General features: G+C 42.6%; 1 protein-coding gene across 1 annotated transcript; it reads right to left on the bottom strand.

Moving 5' to 3' along the window:
* Positions 1-22856: 22856 nt before the first annotated feature.
* htr1aa (5-hydroxytryptamine (serotonin) receptor 1A a) lies at positions 22857-24954 on the bottom strand. The gene has a single exon (XM_035639955.2). It carries the CDS (start codon positions 24576-24578, stop codon positions 23298-23300), a length of 1281 nt encoding a protein of 426 aa, XP_035495848.1. The 5' UTR covers positions 24579-24954; the 3' UTR covers positions 22857-23297.
* Positions 24955-25350: the final 396 nt, after the last annotated feature.

Raw genomic sequence — 25350 nt, 5'->3', positions numbered from 1 at the left:
ATCATCCACAGAGCTGGAAGGGGTTGCCGGTACAGTAGGTCACACATTTGTCCGAGAATTCCAATAAATCCAGAAATCTCTGTCTTTTTCCTCCTGTCTGTCTGTCTGAATGTCTGTCTGTCTGTCTGTCTGTCTGTCTGAATGTCTGTCTGTCTGTCTTTCTGTCCCTCCGTCCCTCCGTTTTCTGGAGAACCCGGCAATGTCGACTGTCACTCATAGACGATGGGCTGGTATGACGGTGACGTCACATGCTTTGTGAGACACGCACACACACGCACACACAAATTGTTATAAAAGTATCGGTGCATGCACATACACATCAACGATTCCATCGAGGCCTCTCCATTTTTCAAATTGGTTGATCCTCGTGACAAAAATGATAGCTGGGGAAAGTAATGTAGACCTTTGATCTACTCTGCGCTATAATTTATCAAACAGGCAAAGGTCTTTCTATTTGTAAGTATACGGTTGTATTTAAATATGTTAGGTGACTTGCATTACAGATTAAATTAATAAAATAATTAAAGCAGAAGATCGACCTACAGTGTAAGGTTGACCGAAGGCTCGTTTATTGCTTGGTGACATAAAGTAAATGGCTAAAATAATTTTGAATAAAATCAAAATGATATGTTATCTTTTGTTTTTGTTTAAATCTGCAGAATATTTTATGCTGTCGTTGGAGATGAGACAACTCTGTCATGGATCATGAAAGATATGATTTCATTGAATTAAACTTAACTGTTCCATCCAGGTCACTGCAATGACAACACCTTTCATTACTCTACCTCCTTTGTGCAGGCCTAAGAAGCATTACTAACCGTAGCAAGAAGGTCCTCATTGGACATGGGCACTGCTGTCGCGGTGACCTCAAATCTGACGGCAAACCTTGGCCGAGAAAATATTCTCCTGCAGTCACAACCAATCGATGTGTCAAACGTCATTGAACCCTCAAAGGAGTTCCTCTTTTGACCTTCTGACAGACATGACCTTCTGACAGACATGCTGTTGAGGTGGGAGGTCAAATAGTTTGTTTGCCGGCGTGTAAGTCAGGTCCTTGACAACCCGGCCGTCATTCTTTCTGTGAATTATCCAAGTCCCCAGTTACACTCCCAAACCAATCATATACATTTATTCTTCCCACTGATTCTTACTGCCTTTGTCTTTTACAATATGGGCTGTGACAAAGACAAGTTATGGAGTCATAAGAGCACTTGAGAATCAACCATTACAGTGACAGACGAAGACCGTACTGAAAACTAATTGTAGCCTTTATTATCCTATAAGATGTCAATTTAAAATAAAGCCTACATTTTTAGACCAAAGAGTCTATTTTTTCAGTGAACCTCAAGCCTGTCAACCTCTTGACTGTCTTGTCTCGGGAGCCAGTTTAAAAAATACTTTGCATCTCTTTTGCTTCTTCCCAGACTGTCTCACTTTCCTCCTCTCGTTCCCCTCTGATTTTGGCAGGACTTTGATAATCAGAATAATCAGATGAGCCGGGCATGTGAGCCAGCCTTGAAATCAGGCGCTGCCAATTGATCCAGTAAATCATTTTAACACGGCGGTGAGGAGGGACGATCTTTACAGTGGCCTGCTACTATTGCAGACAGGAGCACCGGTGTGACCTGAAGAACGTATAGGGGAAGAAATGAGTACAGCGATTGAATGGTGTTATGAATTTGAAATATTATCATGCATATCGTTAAGAAAGAAACCCAATTTTAACTTGGCAGGGAAGTTACATGAAGACAGTTTGACCTGATTTGATTCCTCAAGTCCAGAGCTCTTTCCCAAACTCATTGTACTGGAGTATTCTTTCAGTTTTTGCAGTATCCATTAGCTGTTAATAATAATTTGCACATTGGAGGTGACCATTCTTAAACATTATTATTTTTTTTACTTTTTTTACAGCTTCTTTTGGATCCCCCTCTTATTTAAGAAACTGGCTTGAGTCCCAACATCGACTGGAAAGACTGGATAGTTTTCAACAAAGTGTCAGTCACTCCAATAATTTGATTTTGATTAAATAATTTGTCTTATTAACAAACAGTTTCTTTTACAACTGACAAGTGGTGACAATGATGGATATGTGCAGTTGTCAGTGGGATGAGTAATACAATGTATTTTTAAACCTGAGCCATCTTGATTTCATGCACTTTAGTCCCCATGTGATTGATTCATTGCGAAGAAACTAAAATTAGACGGCATTTGAAAGACAACTTTGAAATGTCACTTCGATATTACCTGCCATGGTAATATTGTCTGACTTTGGTTAACGCATTTGAATGACTTTTTAGATCCAACACATTCCCTGACACAATAAGTGCGTGCGTGTTCCTGTCTCTGGAGCAGTTCAGCTCTGGTTTGGTTTTACATTCATCCATCCCTGAGCTGGTGTGGAACAGAGGAAATGGTGCATGCAAATGCAGCCAAGAATGTAAAGGTAATCCAAGATTACAGATGAGAGGAAAAGGAGAAGATGACTCACTCGTGGAGGAGAAGAAATGGCCGTTAAAGGCACATTCTCATGGGGGATATGGAGGCGGAGGGATACAGTGGGAAGAGTGATAAGAGTGGGAAATAAGGGGCTGGAGTAATGAATTAATTCCTCTGGCTGAAGATGTTGAAGAGCTAACGTGTATTGTGAGATTGTCACAGTGTTGAATGCTGAATATGATCTGTGCATGCCAGTTTATACTGTATATGTTGTGTGGGTGCGAGTCTTTACACTGCACATACAATACATGTACTGCACAGCATGTGAATGTGCTTCACTTGTGCATGGGGCTTTAAAAGACTTAAATATAGCTGAATGTGTGTTCACCCCGGTGATGAAGAATGCCGTTATTTTCTTACATCTACCTACAGAATACACCTGATTACACTTTTCACTTTTACTGATTAATACTTGTGACGGAGTGTGAAGTAGTCAGGGGGAAAAAAAATCAAAGAAAATGACTGATTTTTATTTACCCACCAACTTTATCACATCTCGAGCATACGGATTCTGATTGCATTAAAAGTGGAGAGACGCTATTTGGAGAACAACTGTATGTGCTTTAAAAGTGGAGAAGTGTGTGTGTGGGGGGGTCGGAGCTTCCTCTCTGCTTTCTGCTGCACAGTTTCTTACCAAAGTGAGGGTGGAGGTTTATGTAACCCTTAGACATGGATCATTTCCCTTCACGGTTATTTATGAACCTGTTTCTAAATACACAATGATCTGCAGGTGCACTCCTCTGTGAATATAAAGTGTACAGATTTATGTGTCTCCTGAAACGCCCTCATCACTAGACTGTATCAAAGGATGCAGGGCTCACTGCTCAAGGATCTATTTCTTTCCGTCTGCATATGAAAGACTTTACTTTAACCCTGAGGTTTACAAAGCCAGACCTGATCAAATAAAATGTCCTCACATGTTGAAATGCATATTAAATCAGAAACCCGCCCGCCGTGTGGTCAAGGCTTGGACACTGGTGCGTCAATGTTTGCATGAAGACATACAAACATGATTGCGGTAGGATGAGGCTCTTTTTTCTTTTTTTTTCAACAAGGGGGTTAAAACACAGCATGGGTCCAGAGGAAGTAGCAGTACAGTAGTCGATGGTTAGTCGCAAGTGTGACAATGTACGTGTGTAACACAAAAGTGTGTATTACAAGTACACGAGGAAGCCGTGGATTAAACATCAAAGAGCGGCAGGATTAGTGCACGGCACATACTGTAGGTCGGCTCGCAGCACAATCGGTGCAGTGACTGCAGCCAACACTTCATGGTATGTGATTATAATGTCATTTTTTACATGTATTATTGTTGCCTGCTTTGTGAGTGGGGGGGATCCTATATTAATCATTTATGAGTCCCGGTTTCTAACTAGGAGGAAACAAGTCTGACCGAAGCTTTACGAAGGTCAGAAACTTGAAAATGATCCATTTCTCACATCCATTGTAAAAACTTTTGTCCCAGTCAGGACCTTGTAGGAATAATGACGCCGGCTCTTCAAGTCATCTGATTGGTGAGAGGGGTTTGGCCGATGACAGGTTTCGATCTGATCCTCTGAAGTTAACCTGCTCCAGAGCGGCTTGGCCGCGTAGCAAAAGTTACTGATGGCAAATTTACAATTTACGTAAAAAGTGAGCCACTCTCATTAATGGGACAAGCAGGAGTTGAACCTGAAGTCACGTCACTGACCCCAAATCCCTCTTCCTAGTTCAAGCTCCTGGATAAATGTTGTGGATGATAATGATGACGGAGACAAGACAGTACGGGTAGGAGGAGCTATAATAAGATGCAGAGAAGCAAATCATTTGTCAGATAAGATACAATTGTCCAACCTTAAAATAAATTTGCTCCGTCAGGGCTGAACTCTCTGAGAAACAACCAACTCCAAACTCTCTTGACTATTACTGATCTGTACCATCACCTACCAGCCGTATGCTAAAAAAATATTTTCCCTGTCTTTCTACAGTCTTCTCTGACATAGTCCACAGCAGGAGATCTGTCAGTCTTTGAATCACCACAGGCAGCTTGTGCGCGTGGTGTCAGATCTCTAACTCAAAGAGACACTGGACTTCTGAGCAGATTTCAAGTCTGTCTGGCTGCTTAACTCGAGTCCAGCTCAGCTGAAAGTGCTTCTTCAGATGTAGTACACTTCACCTTAGTGTACACACTGCTACTAGCTAAGTTCTTCTCCAGGCGCCCCGTTGGCAATCAATTTTGGGCTTTATCCTTTGGTTTACGTGAGTTGTAGGAGCCCTGCGTAAAAATGTATGATTTTTGTTTAATAACATTTTGAAATGCCAGAAAAGCGAAAGATAAATGAAAAACAAATTTAAAAAATCACTGCAGCTGATAGCAAACAATTTCCGAGCAGAACTAAACGTTTTGTTTGATTATTCCGAACACAGCAACCCTTTGAGAACAGATGTCAATTTCTGCTGTGCACTGAACCAAAATGTCACATTTTGAAAGTTGTTTAAACTCTAAAGATGAATAACTGAACATAACATATATTTCAGGTTTGCATAAATATCCATTACAAAGAGCACTTAACTTCAAGAAGATCAAGAAAGGTGTTTTTTTTATATATCTTGTATGAGCCTTATTGCCTTATTTTCAAAATATTTTGTACAAAATTTTACTTGCACATTTTTTTGCTGGATGTTCAAACAGATAAAGGGTTAAACCCTTGTGTCTAAAAGGCACTAAACAGGAGGAAATACGATGAAATGGATATGTCAATAAGCGTATTGCTCCTCCACAGTTCCTCCATTTCACACAGTTCAGCCATATACAAGTTTTTTTATTTCCTCGTCTTGTTTTTACACATCTATGAATTTTACCCTTAACTATTCATTTGTCAGTGCTTTTTGCGCACAAAGCTTTTTTAACATACTCACAAACTTGAATTTCTATGCATTTCTTTTACACAGGCTGATAGAAGGTGATATAAATCATTGCAGGTGGTAAAAAAATTCCCCACTGCACAGCCCCACAACCTCTGGACTCCTCTTCGTAATGCAGTAATAAACCTCACCATACTGTCATCATGTATTACCATGCTATTTGTCGTGACACGGTGCTTATTGCCCATTCTTCTGCAAAACTCTATGGACTTCAGAACTCAGACTTAAAAATATGAGAAAAAATAAAAATATGAGACACCCAACCCTCCTAAGTCATTTTGCCAGTCTCATTTCCACTCAGCGAAGTGTCCTCAAAGTGCACTGGGCCAATGAACAATATGTCACACTCAACACATTCATCTACAGCTTGAAATATAATGTAATGCATGCCCTGATACTGACACAAAGCTATAACATTTTGAAATATTCCACAATTACCCAAATGTTGCTCTTTAACAAGGCTCACTTCTGCTGCACTTCAACATCTACTGAATCTCATCCTGATTTATATTTTATATAATTCATCTTTTACCTGCTGCAAGTTTTTGCTAGTTACAGGTCGGCCTACTGTTACTGTAGGCTTTGTTACCAACATCCATGTTACCAACATGTTTTGATTGTGTTCTCCCTTTTCACACCTTAGTGCAGATTCACTTGCATAGAATGTTTATAACAACCCTTGAAATGAAACGTTCTGAGATAATGGGAATTGGGGAGGAAAATCATGCAAATGAGGAAAATGTATACTTCCAGTCTCTCTTTGGTTATTGACCAAAGTAATGTGAATATATTTTTTTTTAAAAAGTGCTTCAAACCAGGTTTTCTTTCACCCCTCTGCACAGCTAATGGTCAGTCGCTGATTAATAATTGAACATGACTGTCTGATTTAGGAATTTACAAAAAGGTGTTGCTCCAAGTCCCTCCATGATTTTAGCCATTGGAAAAGGGCTTTCAGATATTGTGTTTCATATGTGCACTGCAGCCTCTAGTAGGAGATGGGATCTGACCCGTGGTCACTGATGTCAGTGTCGGACAAGTTGCACAACTTTCAGAAAAAACATTTCACAGTGCTACGGCCTTGTTCCATATCTGCCCTTGTCTGTAGTTTTTCTTTTGTCAAAAGTGTTGATTCATCACAACTTCCATTCCCAAAAACTACTTTAATCAGCTGAGCTCTGACTCGTCTCTCCTCTCATATTCCAGTGGGGAAATCTTCGATCACATCCTGACTCCTCCTGCGCGCCGGCCTGCTTCTGCTCACAAACTAGTTTAGGATAGTACAGTATGTAATGCATACCCCCCTCATACTGTATTGCTTTTCTTTACTCTATGTGTTCTGCAACTGTGAATCGATTTGGTTATCGATAATTCTGTGCACCGGTTTTTGCCGAGGCACTTTTCAATGCACTTGTCACATTAAAGAAATATTCTGATTCTGGAAAAACTCCTCAGGGAACCGGATTACAATTAATTTTTCATGTTGAACTTTGCCGAAGATCAACATCTCCTGGTTATAATGAGATTGCATCTCCACAGACTATGAATTATTTCTGAGAGTTTTCAGCTCCCATTATATGAAAATGCCAGCCTCGCTCTTAAGGGAGCAACATTGCAATCAATTTTACTTTTGCCAAAGTGAAAATTCAAGAACATTCAATGTTGACGTCCCCAAAGGCCCTTGTTGTTCAGTTGAATCTCATTATGTGTTTTATTATATGTTGGGTTTTTATTGTTACCATATATCATAAAGCTTGTATACCATGCTGTTCTCTGAATTCCTCTGTAGGTCAAATCCTGGTATACTGTATGACTGTACAGTGTATGGTCTGTGTGCACATGGAGGGATGTGTGCCCGAGGAGGGAAAGCACGACTTCACCCTCACGGGACAGCATTGGTAATGCTCTTCTTACAGAAAGATCAAAATCAACAGTAGACAACAACTCCTGCAAAAAGGTACCTGATGACATGATAGAAACTGTTCGCGACACATCATTTTTGAAAGGGCGACAGCCAAGGGGGAAAGTGTCAAGTCTGTCAGTCAGACATTTGTGTTTATGGGACCCCGCTGTTGTGGTCCAGCCAGTAAAAGCACTGGTCTTCCACAAGCGTCGGCTTCACGTGACAGCATGATAGAGAGGCAATGACCCAGGAGACCTCCTGCTGATTAACGTGTCATTCTGTCTTAACAAAGCACCAATTTTAACATCGAGAAACAAGAGGGTTGTCGGTTGACTTAATTGCGGCTCAGATGACGTATGACTGCCTTGCAGACTGATTGCAGTGTTGCACCTGGGATGTCTACTTAGTCAATGAGGGATGGGCACTTAAAGGAAGAAAAAAAGAACTATGCAAAGAAAGGTCGATGTAGAGTGTCTATAAACAGAGAAATACGAAAACATGCAAGACAATGTTATGACATATCAATCCTGAAGTTATAATCGAGTGGCACCCATTGGTTTGTGAACTGCTGTGTTGAAGCCTTGAGTTTGGTGTTTTGGCCGGCGCCATCTTGTTTTTTGAGACCAAAAAGTCAGCGTATTGGAAGATTGTGGGGGGTCGGCCGGACCAAGAGCTTGTCCACTGCACGTACACCTGCGACCTGCAACTATTGGAAGGCACAAGCTGTCGAACACGCTGTATCATCGCCCCCAATGCATTCTGTGCTTTATCGTGTATTTTTCCTGTAAATGACAGCATCATTTACTAAATGAACGCCTGAACACCATATTACACAGGACTTGGAACTTGAGATTGAAAAAAAAAAAAAGCCCATTTAGGGGAGAATAAGCAGTCTGATGATGAATTTTTAGTATGAATTGTTGTCTGCTTTGGCTGAGTATATCTGAACACAAGAGCCCCCCCCCCCCCCCCCCCGTTATGCCGGTAACTGCTTATTGTGATTGTGTAATTGTTTGTGTTGCAATAACATCCTCCGGTGCCTACCATTGTCGATTACACTGGAGCTGTGGGTCTTTCCCGTAGCATTTCATAGAATCCGGGCAGAATGACTATGTGTGTACATACATGTAACTGTTGCCCGAAGCCGCCACGCCAACTGGACTGAACAAGGTGAACCGGACCCTGTCTCCACCTGTCTGATAAATGGCTCGGGCCTTATTCCCCTCGCTTTGCTTTTTTCTGCCGTCACCTGTCTTTGATGTCATCAGATAATTGCTCCTTTTAGAACTCGGAGAGGGCCACTCAGCGCTCGTGGGATGGGAGGGTATCCATGGTGACAATCGTTGTTATTCCACACTGAAAACAACTGTCTATTGTACCCTGGAAGAGGAAAAGGCTTTTGAATGTATAGGGATACGGCCCATCTGGGGTTGAGGAGAGGGGGGAGCCAGAGAGACAGACAGAAATAGAACAGGAGGAATGATAAGGGGGGAAATAGGGAGATATGAGAGATAAACTGGAAAATATCATATTTGAGTGTGTGAGTTAGTGAGATGAGGTTGAGTGACAGGAACTTAATGGATGGTAAATGTTCGAGGGGGGATGAAAAAGAGAGCAGGGAGTAGGCTCAGTGAGACTGAAAGGGAAAACAAATCCCCTGCATTTTCTTCCCTGTGTTCAATCTTAATGTGAAGGCCACAGATCATAACCATCATAGCCAAGCAGGAGAGACACAGGAGATATACATATATATATGTATGAATAGATGGAAAACTTGTAGATAGGTGATAGAAATTGTACATTTACAAGTCTCTTAAAATGAACATGTAATATTTCTTTCATCATCCACCACTATTCTCCCGTACTGCGACCAGTGCACCATTGCGTTATCTACCATTTTGCTCGCATATTATTATTAATGAAAGCCCACACCCACAATGCAAATGATTCCAGCTCAGGCATTTGTGAGGCTGTCATGCTTCAGCCCCATTGGTCTGCCCTCATCTTTTCCCGTATTTTCCACTTGGCGACTGAGCTAAACTCGACTTTACATCACGGCACTTTGAATTAAAATCCTCTTCACACTCCAGTGTAACGATGAAATTGGCCGTCGCCCGTTTTGCCGTTACTACCACTGGATATTGCCAAATGCAATTATGGCAGAAAAATGCATGGCTTCCAGCTACGGTTTGATTTCGGCTGCCTCATCTATTATATTGTCCCTCTACCAGGTGAGGGGGGTCAGGCATCTTAATGAATTTGATTGATTTACGAAGGACACGGCTTCCAGTGAAGCAAGTGTGCCCAGAGCGAAGCTTTTACAGGACCAGATGAGACTCCTTTATGTGTCATGCATTTTGTCATACTACACATTAAATGAAACACTCTAAAATTACACCTGTGTGTTGCAAAGTCTACAGTTTGAAAGACAGAGGATGAATTGCTGCGTTGGCTGCAGCTAACAAACAAAAATGGGGGGGAAAAAGAACTTGACAGAAAAACACACTTTGAACAAGAGTATGGATTTCATGTTTTTCGGTAAACAAATTGAAAGCCGTATCGTGTGAAATTGCTTCCTGTCTCCACATCTACCACATAATGTTTCTCGTTGTGCATGCCGAACCATCACCAGCAGCACTTATTTCAGTGGGTCCTCAAACACATCTCTGGGGTCTGCAGCAGCAATCACCTCCCTGCACAGCATCTCAATAGGAGGAGGAGAGGAGAGGAGAGGAGAGGAGAGGAGAGGGTGTCGCTCGTCGTGGAGACAAGGAGGATGGAGAGGAGAGGAGAGGAATGTCTCAAGATGAGGAGGGAAAGTAAAGAAGGCAAGGGGAGATTATATTAACTGAAGAAAAGGGCAAATGGAGATTAGCAGTGACCATAGCAAGTGGCTCTCGGTCCAATACTTCAGACCACACCCATTTCCTTTCCAGGAGGTTGCTTCACATGTTCCCATATCCATGTTGTGGATATTGAATATGGTCATTCTGTTTTCCCAAAGTGTAACTTTATCATCATCATTTCTGTTTGTCTGCTCTGTCAACACATCTATTGCATCTTGATCTCTCCGCTTCTTCTCTCTTCCTTTCGCCACCTTTAACGTGTCTGTTCTTATTGGAAACACTCAAGGGACTTTTTGAACTCACTGTTTGAACTTTGTTTACAGTTAGTTATTTACCTCATGTGTCTCTTGGTCTTTTTACTTCCGGTCTTCGTCTAGTTTCCTCTCCCTTGTGTATTGACTCTGTGCTCCTGGTCGTCTCTTGTCTTTTCTTGTTTTCGTCTTCCCAGTTTGACCCCTCCTGTTTATGTTCAGCTCCACAGTGTTTCCAGCCCTGTTTCTTAGTCTTTAGTCTTTAGTTTGCCTTTAATTGGATTTTTTTTTGTCAACACCCATTACTTGACATCCAGCACTACTAAATCATTAATTGAATTAATTATAGAAATCATAAAATGTCATTATCATAACAGTACATGTCATGCGCATAGGTTTAATGCGCTCTGTTACACGCAACATCAATTACACTTCTGTCCGTCCTGGGAGAGCGATCCTTCACTTGTTAACCCCTGTGAGGCAAATTGTGATTCGTGAATATGGGCTTTACAAAATTATACAATGCAAAACCAAATGTGACACTCTATGTACAGTACATTGACTTCAGTTGAGAAGAGACACAGAGAAGGGATGGAAATGGGTGATAATAAGTGATTATTTTACTGCAAACCATAACCATGTCCTAAAACACAATACAAAAGAATACAAGCGGGAGAAATTGAGTAGGTGGGAGATATTGATTGGAGGAAAGAATTCCAGGGAAACTGGAAACTGGAATAACGTGCAATATGACACACGTCTTATTGCACGTGTGTGTGTGTTGTTTTCAACAGTGTATACTGTATGTGGGCCTTCATAACGCACAGTAATAAAGCCAGGCAAACATCTGGTTTCCCATTTACACAAGTCTCCCTCTCTCTCTGGATTTTCACAAGGTACATTTTTTGTCATTTTGGCGATCACATCTCTGATAAGCCTCGTCTCGTCCTTGTCGATAAGCAGGAGCAGGAGATTCCACTGGGATCTGGATTCGCAACATTATTGATACTCTTTGTTGTTTGGAAAGAGAAAAAAATCATTCTGGTTCAGCGAGGAGAATCTCATATAGCGATTTATTATTTCACCGTCTACTGCCCTGATCCCTTTTCTCCTATAACTTATCACATGCTGCTCATCGCAGCTGACACATTCTGAATTGTCTCAAACATACAGTACCATCCATTCAGTTGTGTGATGGCATGAGAAATGTCAGATCTTAACGCTATTGAAGCAGAACAATATGCAAAGGCAGATGGCTGAAGCTTTGCATCAAAGGAAACCAATCAAAGTGGAGGAGTGGTATGCATAATTTTACTCACGATAGATTACTAGTCCGGAAACTCGTCTACATTGTTTTCATTAATATTTCGTCAAACAGCATTTTTTTATCTCGGTTTCACTTTCTGCTTTTCTGTAGCGACCCCTCGTGTGTCCCAAAGCAAGCAGACCTCTGCGTGAAACATTTCATTACAGTGTGCGAGGAATGACCTCAAACAATGTGTCACCGCTCAGATTTATGTCGTGTGTCTTGTGAGTCAGTTTGAGTAGAACACATCCATCCGCCGGACCCACGCGTCTGTAGATATTATCACAGATGTAAGTCACAGCTTTATCAACCTTTTTTTTTTGTCACATGAATAAATAACGGCGAATTATTTCGAGAAATTGTGCTCATGCTGTTTAACATCCCAGCATCTTACAGTGTAACAGCGGTCCCGTTATGTATAGGGAGTGCATGGCTGAAGAGAATTTACTGTATGGATTTTTCAAATGTGCCAGCTTATGTCACAGGATAAACAGTTCAGCCGAGGAACTATGAATGACCCTCCTCATCCCCACTGCCTTTAACCCAAAGAGTTCACATGTCATATGCATCACTTTAATATTTCGCTGCATGAAATGGAATCACTGTTAATCTCTGTCGTCGACCGCTAATTTAAAAAAAAAAAAAAGTGAGTATTTACCTCAAAGTACCTTAAATACGGCCTCACCGAGCCCCCAGTCAGACGGTAGACTTTTGTTCTTGAAGTTCATTTGTTAAAGCTCGGACCTGGTCAGATTAGGACAGTGCTTTAGATAAGCTTAGAGGTTATTCCAAGTATGCGTGCAGCGCGGTAATAAAAGAGCCTCCCTATGAAATATTGTATAATTTGATGATTTATAGCGAGTATGGGAAATGGAAATGATCCGTCTCTGGGCTCAGCATGGATGCTCATTAACCAAAGCACAGCCTCATTAAGTGATTGTCTGGTTTCATGCACAAGCAAATATATAAAAACTAACACCTCAGAGCAATGAGGGATCAATGAAGTGCTGGTCTTTACCTCTGCCAGGGCGGCGATGTTTTCACCCCTCACCGTTGTTTGCTTTGTTTGTCAGCAGGATTAGGCAAACAGTACAAAGCAAATTTTTTAACAAGACTTAGTGAAAGGACGGACTTTGGCCCAAGAAAGAACCCAATACATTTTTGTGCGGATTTGGACAAAAGGGGCGGATCCAGCATTTTTTTTTTTTACTTTCTTTAACATTGTGATACAAACAGTTTTTCACCAATTTTCCCGGAAGAATGTTTCCCCATATTTAAAGCAGCTCCACATGTTCAGAGAATTAAATTATGGTTTCATTATGGGACTGTTGGGCTTTGGCGAAGGTATGCGCTGTAGTGAGTGCCATTCCAGTGTTTTATGAAGCTAATAACCATCACATTATATATCTACCCAGTGCTCCTGCAGACATTATATCTACTTGATAAACCATCACCTTAAGAGTTGTACAACCTTTCCTCTTAATTATTACTTTGATTCCTTTGTTTTATAGGCGAACGTTACTTCAAGAGCAATTCAACAAAAGTTTTAATTTCATAAAAAAAGAAAAACGCCATTAGAATGTGTGTTGCTGAGCGGCAGCAAAGTAGTACGACCGTTTGTCAGTTGAAACTTGGTGGTCTTGCCGAAAGCATTTTGTAGTTTTCTTCTTCAAACGTTAACCAGCTGTGACGCTTTCGCCATTTCTCATTAAGTGTGGTTGTGACCCTTTTTCTCCACGCTTCTATCACAACCTCCTCGTGGTAATTGACAGCTTCAGTTGTATTAGTCTGCTTCTTCTCATTCTTATTCTCTGCTGTTTATTTATTTTTTTCCCCCTGAGGCCTTTTTGCATCAAGGATATAGCAGCATGTGCAACACTGTTCTGTAGCGGAGCTGTACTGTACAGTCTTTTGTGTGTATTGGTAGAAGCAAGTATACGTGGCACCAATTTTTTTTTCATATGGAATCAGATCAGAGGAAATCTTGCACCCGGTATGTGTGATGGAGTGGTAGATCTGACTGAGGACCTTCACCTGCTGCCAGTTAACTTTAGCACACAGGAGTCGAAAGAAGAAACACAACCATTGGCACGCCAGCTGTCAGACAAGCTGACAGTGAGAAATGCGAATCGTGAATTAAATCCGAATATGAACGGCGAATTTGTGTGTGCGCGGCTCACTTATGCATACATACAAATGCACAAACTGCTGTGCGTGCAAAAACATCCCCCGTCTTCCGCGAGGGGGAGGAGGGGGAACTATTTTGGGGGGCAGTTTTGAGAGGAGTGATCAGTATAGCGCTACACTGAATTTGCACTGAGTCTGCAGACTTCGGGAGTATATGTCTCCCGAGTCTACATAATTAATAGGAGCTGAGGCAGACATACATTATTGATAAACTGTATATACAATATCCATTCCCTTTTTTTTTTACAATCTTCCTTCCTTCACCCTATGGAGAAATCTTGCATCCTTAACATCCATATTTGGTCATTTCTCTTTGCACTGTAGGATAGTAACAATTGCAATATTTCATGGTTGTTATGGATCAGTTTTCACAGAGTTAAGGCAAAACTGAGTTGTTTTAAATTCTTGACTTTAAATACAAAATGTGCGACAGGAAAATGTATTGTGATTCAGAGAGAAAAAGAGCTGGGGCATTACCTGCGTGTGGTTTTTTGGTGGTGTTTTTGTTTTGCATGCAAATTTGTGAGATCTCTAGCACAGAATTAGGAATGTTGCATTTTGTGTTAAGAGCTAAAAACTTGCTTATTTTGTATCAGCAGTTATTAAATATAATTTAGGTACTTTAATAGTGCATGCCATCTTGTTATTGAAATACAAATTAGTTAAAATGATGTGGAATCTTTGGATAACTCTGCACCAAATAACGCCTCTCTTCATGATTTCTCCCTCCCGCTGTCTCTCTCTATTTCTAACCCCCTCAGCAACATTTAAAGGGTCTCTCAACATTCAAGACGAGAGGTCATCCGACAGACTCCGCGGCTCAGAAAAATTGAACAAGAGCGGAAGGTCATGGATTTCTTGCAGACAGCAAGTGGGTGCTGCCCTTCTCTGACCTGTTTTTTTTCTTCCTGTTGATGTTATGTGCAAAGTCTATGAGACTAGACACTGGAGAGGGGAGGGCAGAGTTGCCAGGAGAAAAGTGAAATAGGAGCGAAAAGGTGAAAATTAGAGAGCATTCGGGGTGCACATAAAAGAGGAAATGGGACACAGGGGAGGGAGACGAGGTGCAAAGAGTTGTGAGGATGTTAGAGGTGTCTGCACACTGTAGAACGCACCTCTACCAGTCTGTTTATACTGAAAGTGGATAGAATCTAAATAGAATCCCTGATTATTACTTTTTGCAAGAAACCAGGAAGAAAAAGAAAAAAAGAACAGCAATTATAGAGAAAAAAATGGAATGAAATCATTATGCTTTCATATTGCTTTTGCTCACGTTGAGCTGGGACTGACAGTTTAGAGTAGGAATTGGTTAATCATACTGAAAAGCAGATATTGGATGTCGGAATGCGTCCAAGACGCTTCCCTGCGGAGCTTCCCTAAGCCTGACCCTAACCCTGGGAACCCCTTAGGATCCCATGTCTGATTGAATCACATCGCTGCGTCTTCACAGATAGCACAGACCATTTGAGGTTTCTAGCACTTTGAGATTGCTTTTAGCCATGAAAAGTGCCCTATAAATGAAATTTATTATTATTAGTAGCAGTATTATTATTATTATTATTATTATTATTATTATTATTGTTATTTCTGTGAACATTTACTGTTTCTCATGTATGGCTCTTCCATATGTCCAAAAAAAATTACAGTCTGCAAGCACACGTGTTCCCGTTGCACAAACTGCCGCGCTTGACTATACCCACAGAGCTCAGCTGCTTTCACTCTTATATACTATTTCTCTCTGTTAAATGTCGTGGTCAGAGGATCATGAGATAAGCCCCCTGGCTGCTGTTGGCACTGCATGTATCTAATTGGCCTCCTTTAGAGGCTCAGTTTGGGAATGATGAAGTGTCGCGGCGAGCTCTTATGCTTCAGACACGTGGAGCTGCAGCTGGGCTGTGACAGCGACTAATGGATAGACTCCGCCATGGGGACTGCGGTCGCCGTCCACCGACATTAGTCATCAGTGCACAACTCGCATGCTATATGACACTAAAAACACTTTGTCTATCGGGATCTGACAGTCCCATATAGGCATAAAAAAAACCCTGAAGGTGTCTGCTCATGCCCAGACACATTCAGATGACCAAGAAACACTTTACATATGTGCACATGAGCAGAAATAGACACTGCACACGCTGCTGCAAATGGGAACATATTCCATGCTTGAAAGCAAACAGACTGCACACAGCAGCAGCGGCTCCCTCATTTGAAGCAGTGAGCCCGGACTCTGATTATCCTTACTCATGCTTCATATTGGGGACGTCGCCCGCTGGTAACAAATATGTTTCATGAGCAGAGGGACAGGTCTGAATTTTTCACAGTAGCCTAAGGCTAAAAAACAGTATTTTAACCTCAAAACTAGTTCGCCGTCTTTCCTGCTCTAATTCACGGGCCTATCCATCACAAGGCATTATGTAAGTGAAGCAGCTGTATCAGCCAAGACAAACAGTGGTAGAGGTAATTGTAGCCGTCACCGAACATTACTCAGCCGACCACAATTTTTAAAACGTCCTGAGAAGATCTTCATAATAAATGAGTCAGCGTGTACGTTTCATGCACGACCCCCTTTATTCCAAGTGCTTAATTCACATTTACATTTTTTTTTTTTTTTTTAACTGTTGAATTTGTGCTTGTGCAAAGGAGGCAAATGTTTTGCAGTGGGAAAGAAAAGAGTGGTGGATTTTTTTCAGGCAATTTACCTCCAGCAAGGAGGTTATGTTTTCACCCATGTTTGTCTATTTGTCATTTTTTTTTTTGTCAGGATTACGCTAAACCGATTTCCACCAAACGACACAACTTGACTTTATTTATTTTCATTCCTTCATTTCTTTCTTTTTACTTAGAGACAGTGTTAGTAAATATCATAAGTGCGGCAGATTAATTATTTAATATCATGTACTGTGAAATTATTCCGATTTAGCCTAGAGGCCTATTTTCATCTGCAGTCCCAGTGCAGGTTGACTTTACACATTCAAAGACACAAAAAAGCAGACTAAGGTGTAGTCTATGTAAAGCATGTGTTTCATGCAGTTGTTAGCAACAGTATTGTCGACTTTCAATTCAATTTCAATTCAATTTTATTTGTTGCTCTGTAAAATGCCATCTACCATCGGTTTGTGAAGTTGTGGGCTACAAGCGCACCCAATTAGTTGGGAACAGGGTCATCGGCTTGGGGAAATAAGTATTGTATTTGTTTCCGTAGTATTGTTTTCTGTTCGAACATGAGAGTGTGTGTGTGTTTCTAAGGGTCCAATTAACATGCACATCTTCCGCCGGCGTCAGTATCCCATTGGCAGTTGAGACGACATGACTGGAACCAGAGACGTTGTCTCTGAGGACACAAGAAGGCGATCATGTAGATGAATCTGTCATCACGGATCTATGATGGAGCGATAAAGCCCCTCGTTACTGAGGTGGCAGTACATTTGACTGCCAAAAAGCATGAAGACTGACTGGTGGATTTTATGTTACGGAGACACAGGGAGGAAATATGAAATGAAAAAAACAACAACAACACAATATTCAAATTAAATATTGTCCCTTAAGCAAAACGCTGACATGTTAAGTTGTTTATTCTGAGACTGTGAATCTGTTTTGCAGGACATATGGTGAGATGCTACGAAAATGCACTGCAAGAGTTGGCAGCAGATGAAACCAAGACAGTGAGGGTTGTTTTTTTCTTCTTCTTTTGTTAAAGTGTTAATTTCGAGGCAATAGATCTTACTGCTGGCACCAGATTTTGCTCGCTGACAGGCACTGGAAATGATGCAATAAGCCAAGTGATGCTCTCTCTCTCTCTCTCTCTCTCTCTCTCTCTGTCCCAAGCTCTCCATCTCTGTCTCTGTCTCTGTCTCCTAATGTCATCAGAATGGTGCCACAGGCAGTAAGGTCCACATTAAAACCAGTTTTGACGTCTTGCACTGCAGCGGTTTTGCTACTGGGAGGATAAACACACACAAACACACACAAAGTCAATTTTTGTTATGTTTGACTAAGACCTTGAAAATCTGGGGAGTGATGAAGTTAGATAAGCCTAGATTGCATTTTCAGATCTCTGAAAAGCCCTAATTGCATTCATAGTTTGTTCCCCACACTAATATAATCTATTGGTGTGGGGTATGAGGTCGCTGAAATTTAAGTGGTGGAAGAAATATTGACATATTTTACGTAGATAAAAAAATTAATTGTACTACTGTACTATGAAATGAATCCATTGCAAGTTTAGGCCCTTCTTTCCTAATTACCATAATGAAATGGTTAATCATATAATTTAAGTACAAAAGTATCAACACAAAATTTATCATAAAGTATCACACTGATATCAACTGATCATAAGATCATAGGACACGTGCACACAGTACGAAAGCAGGGCCGGTTTTAAACTGAATCTGCCTGCCTACTACAGTATCTGCCATGAACTAGCCAGACTTTGAGGGCCCACCATAGTTTTATTTGTCCCACCACAGTTTCATGATGATCCAAAAAATTTCAACACATCTCATAGTAGCATAGAGGATTTCTGTTTTGCACCGTTGCGTCATTGCAAAGCTGTGTGCAGCGTTCTTTTGCCCACTGTCGCCAGTTTAAAAACTTTATTTCAACAACCTATCAATGATGTCATAAAAAAGTTGATCTAAAATTAAAAAAAACACCCAACCATTCCATCTAAACGGAGAGTTTGGAGAGCTTTTTCCTTTGAGAACCAGGTAAAAAACAATATTAACTGACATCACCTTGTTAAATTCTCATGATGAGTCAGCTGATGGTCGGGCTTCCAAATAAAATGTATGCGTGATGATGATGATGATGATGATGGCTGAATGTTCTCCATGTTACTGTGTTTTTATGTTTTTTTATGTTTGAGTTCTACATTTCTCCTGAATACGAGACAGATTTCCGTTACAAGACACTCAAATTACGTTTGAAGTCGTGTTGAATACTGAAGTTGAGCTGTCACCGTCCTTTAAGTAGATGGACTCAAATAGGCTTTGCAGGTTGTCAACATGCAGCCAATGTTCTCTCCACTTCACACACACACACGCGCGCGCACGGACGAGCAAATGCAAACTATGCACTGCCTCCAGGCAAACGGAGAGGGGCTTGTTTTGTTTGGAGTGGCCTTTGTCGAGCTACTGTGTCACGCAGTCAGTGTTTGTGTCACACAGTTGGTGTTTGGTGCTCCGCCGCGTCCACTCTGTGTCTATCCACGTACCCATCAAAGTTGTAGCAGAATGGCACTTATTGAAAAGCACAAAGCAGGTCCTCTGGGGCAAAGAGTTACAGAAAAGGTTGAATGGGCAAAGCAGCGAGTGTTTGTGTCTTGCTGAAGCAGAGTTGGGTTTTGTTTTGTTTTTTCAAATTTAAAAAAAAAAACGGAGGTGAAGTGCTCCTCACTGGCTGGAATACACAGAGCAAAGGGCACTGGAGCATGACTCTTCATCTCACTCGTGCTTTTGAATTGCAAGGTGTCAGGAAGCGAGAGATACTGTTTACTCGTACCTCTTTCTCCTGTCTGCTGTTGTCCTTGAACACGTGATGCCCCCCCTCCGTCACTCATTACCGTGGCGAGGTTTGTGTGTGCCAGAGAAAAACAGGCCATCTTATCCGTCGACGTGTTGTATGCTGTGAAATAGAAATGACGCATGCCCTTCTAAATGAGGAAAACTAACCTCTTTAGTAAAAAAAAAAAAAAAAAGACCATATCTGACAAAAGGCTCTAAAGTCTCCTTCCTCCACGTCAGTTTACCGGTGCTCTTCCCTCCCTGCCTCTCTCCTGGGCTGGGGCGGGGGGGAGAGAGAGAGAGAGCGATAGAGAGCGGGCCTCCGGCATTTGACAGGCCGTGGGCTGTGAGATCCTACAAAAGACTCTGACACATCAAAAAGACCCTGAAGTAGGAGGGAGTGAAGCAGAAACACGAGTTGTGCTGAGTGTTCAGTCACATCTATGTCCGTCATACTTTTTCCTTGTCTTTACCTCTTTCCTGTTCCTGTTGTCTTTTCTATGTCATGTCTTTCCCTCTCAATATTGCCCTCCAAACACAGGTGTGTGTGTGTGTATGTGTGCGTGTGTGTGTGTGTGTGTGTGTGTGTGTGCGCGTGTGTGTATGTGTGTGTCTGTGTGTGTGTGTGTGTGTTGTGTGTGTGTGTGTGTGTGTGTGTGTGTGCGACAAAGTATTTTTAGAATAGGTTCCACTCATCACTTATGAAATATATCACCAAAGCGGTCCCTCGTCCTTTGAACGCAGCTTAAATTTGCAGGTTTATTCTGAGATTTCCCTTTGAGACCCACCCTCACTCTGACAGGCTTTGGGTTAGTCAACTGGCCCTGGGTCCATTTTAATTCAGACATGTTTATTTTGAAATGCATATGAATATTCTTAGTATCCATAGCAACTCCTTGTCAGTCTCCTGTTAACGGCGAATAGGACTTTTTTCCTGGATTTCTGAAGAGAATATCTGTTTTCAGCTTATCTGATCACTTAAAAAACTAAAGTGATTGACAGTTAGTTCAAAATCCTTTTACTGCCCATCTCAAAAAGCCTGGTTGCAAATTCAATACCAAAATGATGTACAAACAAAGTAATTTTATGTACATTTACCTCTTTAAATGTCTGCGCTTCATGCAGCCTCTGTTCTATCCCATTTTTTAGGAGCTAACTTATAAATAAAAGCCACAGTTTCAGGTGACAGCTGTTGTTTGATATCGATCGGTAGAATCTATCACAGTGGCAAAGAAATGACAAATTAAACGTCACTTTAACAGCGTTGCCTTGAGAGAAACACCTGTTTTTTCCTATGTTACTTTTCAATACAAATCTATTCATGTTCAATATCTCGTGTGTTGTTTTGACGAAGAGGCCGACACCACTTATCATTAGTGTTGAAAAATGTATGAAAACAAGAGCTCTGCATTTTTACTCGTCTGTTTTTCCAATCATTACATATAGTAAACTGTTTGTTGGCAGAATATGATACAGATTTCCCCCTTGTTTCAGGCCAGAGGGCAGTGAGACATGTGCAATAAACCCTGTAATCCCCCTGTTATTGGTACCATTTTATATAATCTCCTCCTCTCCTCTTCTGTTGCCGGGTTGAAGGAAAAGCTCCTGCGTCATCACATTGCACCCACCCACCTCTATATTACATTGTGTTAGTGGGATTGACGCTGTCCTACTATCCAGACATTTGATGTCACAACATAGTTTACAGCGGGTCAGATGCTTCGTAATCCCGTATCCCACATCGGGATCAAATCGTTCAAATTCGAATGGTCTTAACGTGCAGCATCACCCACAAATGAGAAATAAACTCCACCCTGCTCAGCAGCTCACGTCACATTCTCTACGGGCCTCGCTGAGCCAGTCAAAAGCCCAGAACTTGACCCACAGGTCACGGGTACGAGATTCATTTCCCCAAAAGCATTCCGAGTGCACAAAAGTGATCAGATTGAGGGGAAAAAAGAAGCCATGGCTTTGAGAAATAGGGGTTTTATGACTTCCCCCTTCCAGCTCAATTTTCTCCAGGCACAATTTCAAACTTTTTATGACTTCTTTTTTATGACTTGCTAAGTTTGCCTTTTTTTGCCTAAAGATGACTGTTACATATTCTTAATTTAGGTTAAGGTCGAGGTTTTTGTAACTAAAATCAGTGCTGGTTGGGGTTTTGTGTGCAGGCCTTATCTGGTTTATCATTTTTGGCAGTATAGCTGTGCTTTTTTCCACTGTGCAGTTATTAGCGCATATTATAGGTTTGTTTTGCCAGAAAATAGTAATTGTTTTTACGTGACCAACACCAAATATACTGAGATAACCATTAAATCCTCTCACTTGAGAAGCTCAAATGGGAGGATGTTAGATTATCAAATTAGTTGTCGAATATTTTTGGCTGTTGATTGATTGACGGATGTTTGATCAGTCAATCATCCCCCACCCCCCTGTGTGTGTGTGTGTGAGTTAAGGAACACGCTGGACACTGCGTCATCAGTGAGTGATGCTGAATCGAACGTGTTGGCATTCCACTGACCTCTTAAATGTGACGCGTCGTGCCGCGTCTCACGTTTCAGCCTGAGCCTGCCCGCCACTCTCACTGACCCATGATCTTGGTCTTGATGTGTTGCCATGACAATGAGCCAAATAGCCACCCATCTTGTGAAGCGCGCAGGCCTCACGTGGGGCTTCTTCCTGAGAACGTTGTTTTCATCCTCCCCCCTTTAAGTCTGACAGTTTTTTTTATCTTTTCATCTAGCGTAAGTGGATTTGTGTCTGGGATTTGCTTGACAGAAGAGAGCAGTGATACAGAGAGGATGGTTTCCTGCAACTTGTTCTGAGCAGTGTGTGTGTCATTTACAGCATGTGTGCTATATTTAGCATCGATTTTTCCTTGACTTTAATGATGAAACAAGCTGTTTACTTAGACACTCAATGCTTATGCAGAATGCATAAAACTAATACAGACAGCAGCAAAAAAAATGTATGCACTTTCACCCTTTGGAGCGATCCTTCTTTCGGTCTGTGATTGTTTGTTTTTTCCCTTTTTACACACACACACACACACACACATTGGGTGAAAAGAAAAAAGAGAGTGAAGGAAGGGGAAGGAGAGGGGGAGAGAGAGATCGTGATCATATATCATAAATGTAATACCAGCCTCCATTTTGGGGGGAAAAATGATCATCTCCTCTTGCTTTCGACTTTGAGTTGGATTTGACAGACACACCATGCACTGATAACCTGCTCTCCCCCACCATCATCATCAATGTGACCTGTCAGGGCAAGCTGATAAGTTGTTCAGTTGCGTGTTCCCCTCTCAACAACACAGTTAATGATTCATTCCTTGTGATCCATCAGATGAAGACGTAGGATGAGACAGCTCCCGAGCAAAACTTTGATTATTTTTTTTTTTTTTCATAACAGGCCCATGATCTCCTCTTGGCTCATTACTGTGACACTTTTCTAAATGAAAACTGACTCGTTGTTCCTTGAGGACAGACTTTGTTTGCTTCTTTATTGTTTCAGTGCTACAAAGCTCATGGTGTGGGACAGAAACATCCGCGTGTCTCGTGATGAAATGCATGGAATCGGCACACGACACGTCTTGCATGGCAATACAACGATGGCTGCCGTCGCATATAGGATATCTACTGTAGCTACAAACACTGAATATGAGCTTGTACATTGAGAGCGACAGTTCCTGTCTCCTCTGATCTCCTCTGCAGCCCTGGACCTCGGCTTTTTCTTTTTTAACAAGGTTCTCAAACACACCGAAAAGAGACTGTCCCTGCATGAAAGTCTGGGTATATATGTATATATATATATATATATATATCATTTTTTTTTTAAGTTCCATACAGTCCGTTTAATCACTCAACAATTTCAGTCGACACACTCTCGCTTGGACCACGTGTGTGGTCACGGTCTGTGGAATTTGCACTTGATAATCTTCTTGAAAGCATTCTGGAAGTCCTTGTTGAAGTAGGCATATATGATGGGGTTGAGGAGAGAGTTCGAGTAGCCCAGCCAGTTGATGACTGCGCCCAGCCACTCGGGCATGTAGCAGCGCTCCGCGCAGAAAGGCAGCACCAGTGCGACAATGAAGAAGGGCAGCCAGCACAGGATGAACGTGCCCATGATGATGCCCAGCGTTTTCACCGTCTTGCGCTCTCTGGCCAGCGCGATCTTCCTCTTCGCCCCCGAGTTCCTCTCGTTCATGTTGTCGTAGCCCTGCGAGGACTGCGGGGTGTTGGGCAGAGGCAGGTGCGTCTTGGAGTTGCTCATGACTTCGATGATCTCCAACGACTCGCCCTCCTCGCCGTGCTTCACGGCGCCGTTTACGCACGGGGAGCTGGTCTTTGACCAGTCGCCGCGCTTCCAGCCCTTGGCCCCGGCCTCCCCGTTGGTCTTCTTGTGGAAGATGGCCGGGGACAAAGTCAAACACCTGTCTGACACTTTTGCTGTCTCGGGCTTTTTGACCGTCTTCCGAATCCGAAACCGAGCCGCCTTGAATATTCGCCCGTATAGGACCAGCATGAGGATAAGGGGGATGTAAAAAGCCCCAAACGTGGAGTAGATGGTGTAGCCCGGGTCCTGGCTGATGATGCAGGCGTCGGGGTTCGCCCTGTCTTCGGCGCTTCTCCAGCCTAACATAGGCGGAATAGAGATGGAGAACCCGACTAACCAGGTTACGCTGATCAAGATCGCAGCTCGCCTCGGGGTCCGTTTATTTACATAGTCAATGGGGTCGGTGATGGCCCAGTACCTGTCCAAGGCAATTGCGCACAGATGCAGGATGGATGATGTGCAACACAGTACATCCAGAGAGATGAATAAATCACAGATCTCCTGGCCCAGTGTCCACTTGTTCAAAACCTGATAGAGGGCCGCCATTGGCAGAACCAGAACCGACACCATGAGGTCTGTCACGGCCAGCGACCCGATCAGGTAGTTGGCCACATTCTGGAGAGATCTCTCCAGGGAAATCGCGGCCACGACGCACGCATTGCCAAATATGGAGCAGAGGATGAGGGACCCCAGGAGGAGAGAGGTGATGATTTGGTAACTCAGCTCCACATCAGGCAGAGACCCGAGCCCTGTGCCATTCTTCCCCCCGTCCCAGTCGGCAACAACGTCTTTCCCGCCAGGGTAAACATTGGTCGCGTTGCTGTCGTTGCTGCTTGTTGTTATAAAATCCATAATGCGACCACACTCAGACTGCAACTTTCCCAGAGCAGTGGGGGTGTGTGGTGGGGGGTGGGGGGGGCGGGGGGGGGGGCACACGCTCCTGGACAAGATGAGCAGGGTCCAGTCAGCCCCGCAAGCCGCCGCCGCCGCCGCCGCTGCTGCCGCTGCTGCTGCTGCGCCTTTTACCGGGGTCCATCGGAGTTACCGAGTTCGTGCCGTCGCTCTCGGGACGCATGACGCAGGCGTGTTTGTAGGTGTGTGTGTGCGAGGGGGGTTGTGTGTTGTAGCCCATGAGTGTTGACGGCCGGGTGCGCCCGCTGTTACTGCGAATCATCTGCGCTCGGTGGCGGCGTGAAGTCATTTATACCAGCAGCTGTGGGTACGTCAGACCGCGAGGAGGTCGCCCAGGAGTTTGGTGCCTCTGCCCCTGCTTGTTGCTCAGTTCTTCTCCGCAGACAGCCGGTGAGGAACTGCCGAGCTCTCCTCCGTTTTTACTCTTTGGACTCACGGAGTCGCGATAGTATTTAGCGGATTACTGTTTGAAAGGGTAGGTGTAAGCCAGGACCAACGTCTAAAACTTAAAACAGATGAATTGCAGAATTTACCAGAAACCAAACAAAAGGACACTTTTTTTTATGAACTTCTTCTTTTAATCCAACTTCATTTGAAACAGACGGGTTTTCATCAGGTTAAGGAGCTCAAAGAGAATCTTAAGAAACAAGTAAAGGCAGCATATGTAGTTGCGCAACATTCGTATTTTGAACCGGGGATGGAGAGAAAGGTA

This window comes from Scophthalmus maximus, chromosome 19 (genome assembly GCF_022379125.1).
Source record: "Scophthalmus maximus strain ysfricsl-2021 chromosome 19, ASM2237912v1, whole genome shotgun sequence".
Classification (NCBI taxonomy): Eukaryota; Metazoa; Chordata; class Actinopteri; order Pleuronectiformes; family Scophthalmidae; genus Scophthalmus; species Scophthalmus maximus.
The sequence above is the reverse complement of the archived record's forward strand: the minus strand, read 5'-3'. Positions and strand labels throughout refer to the sequence as shown.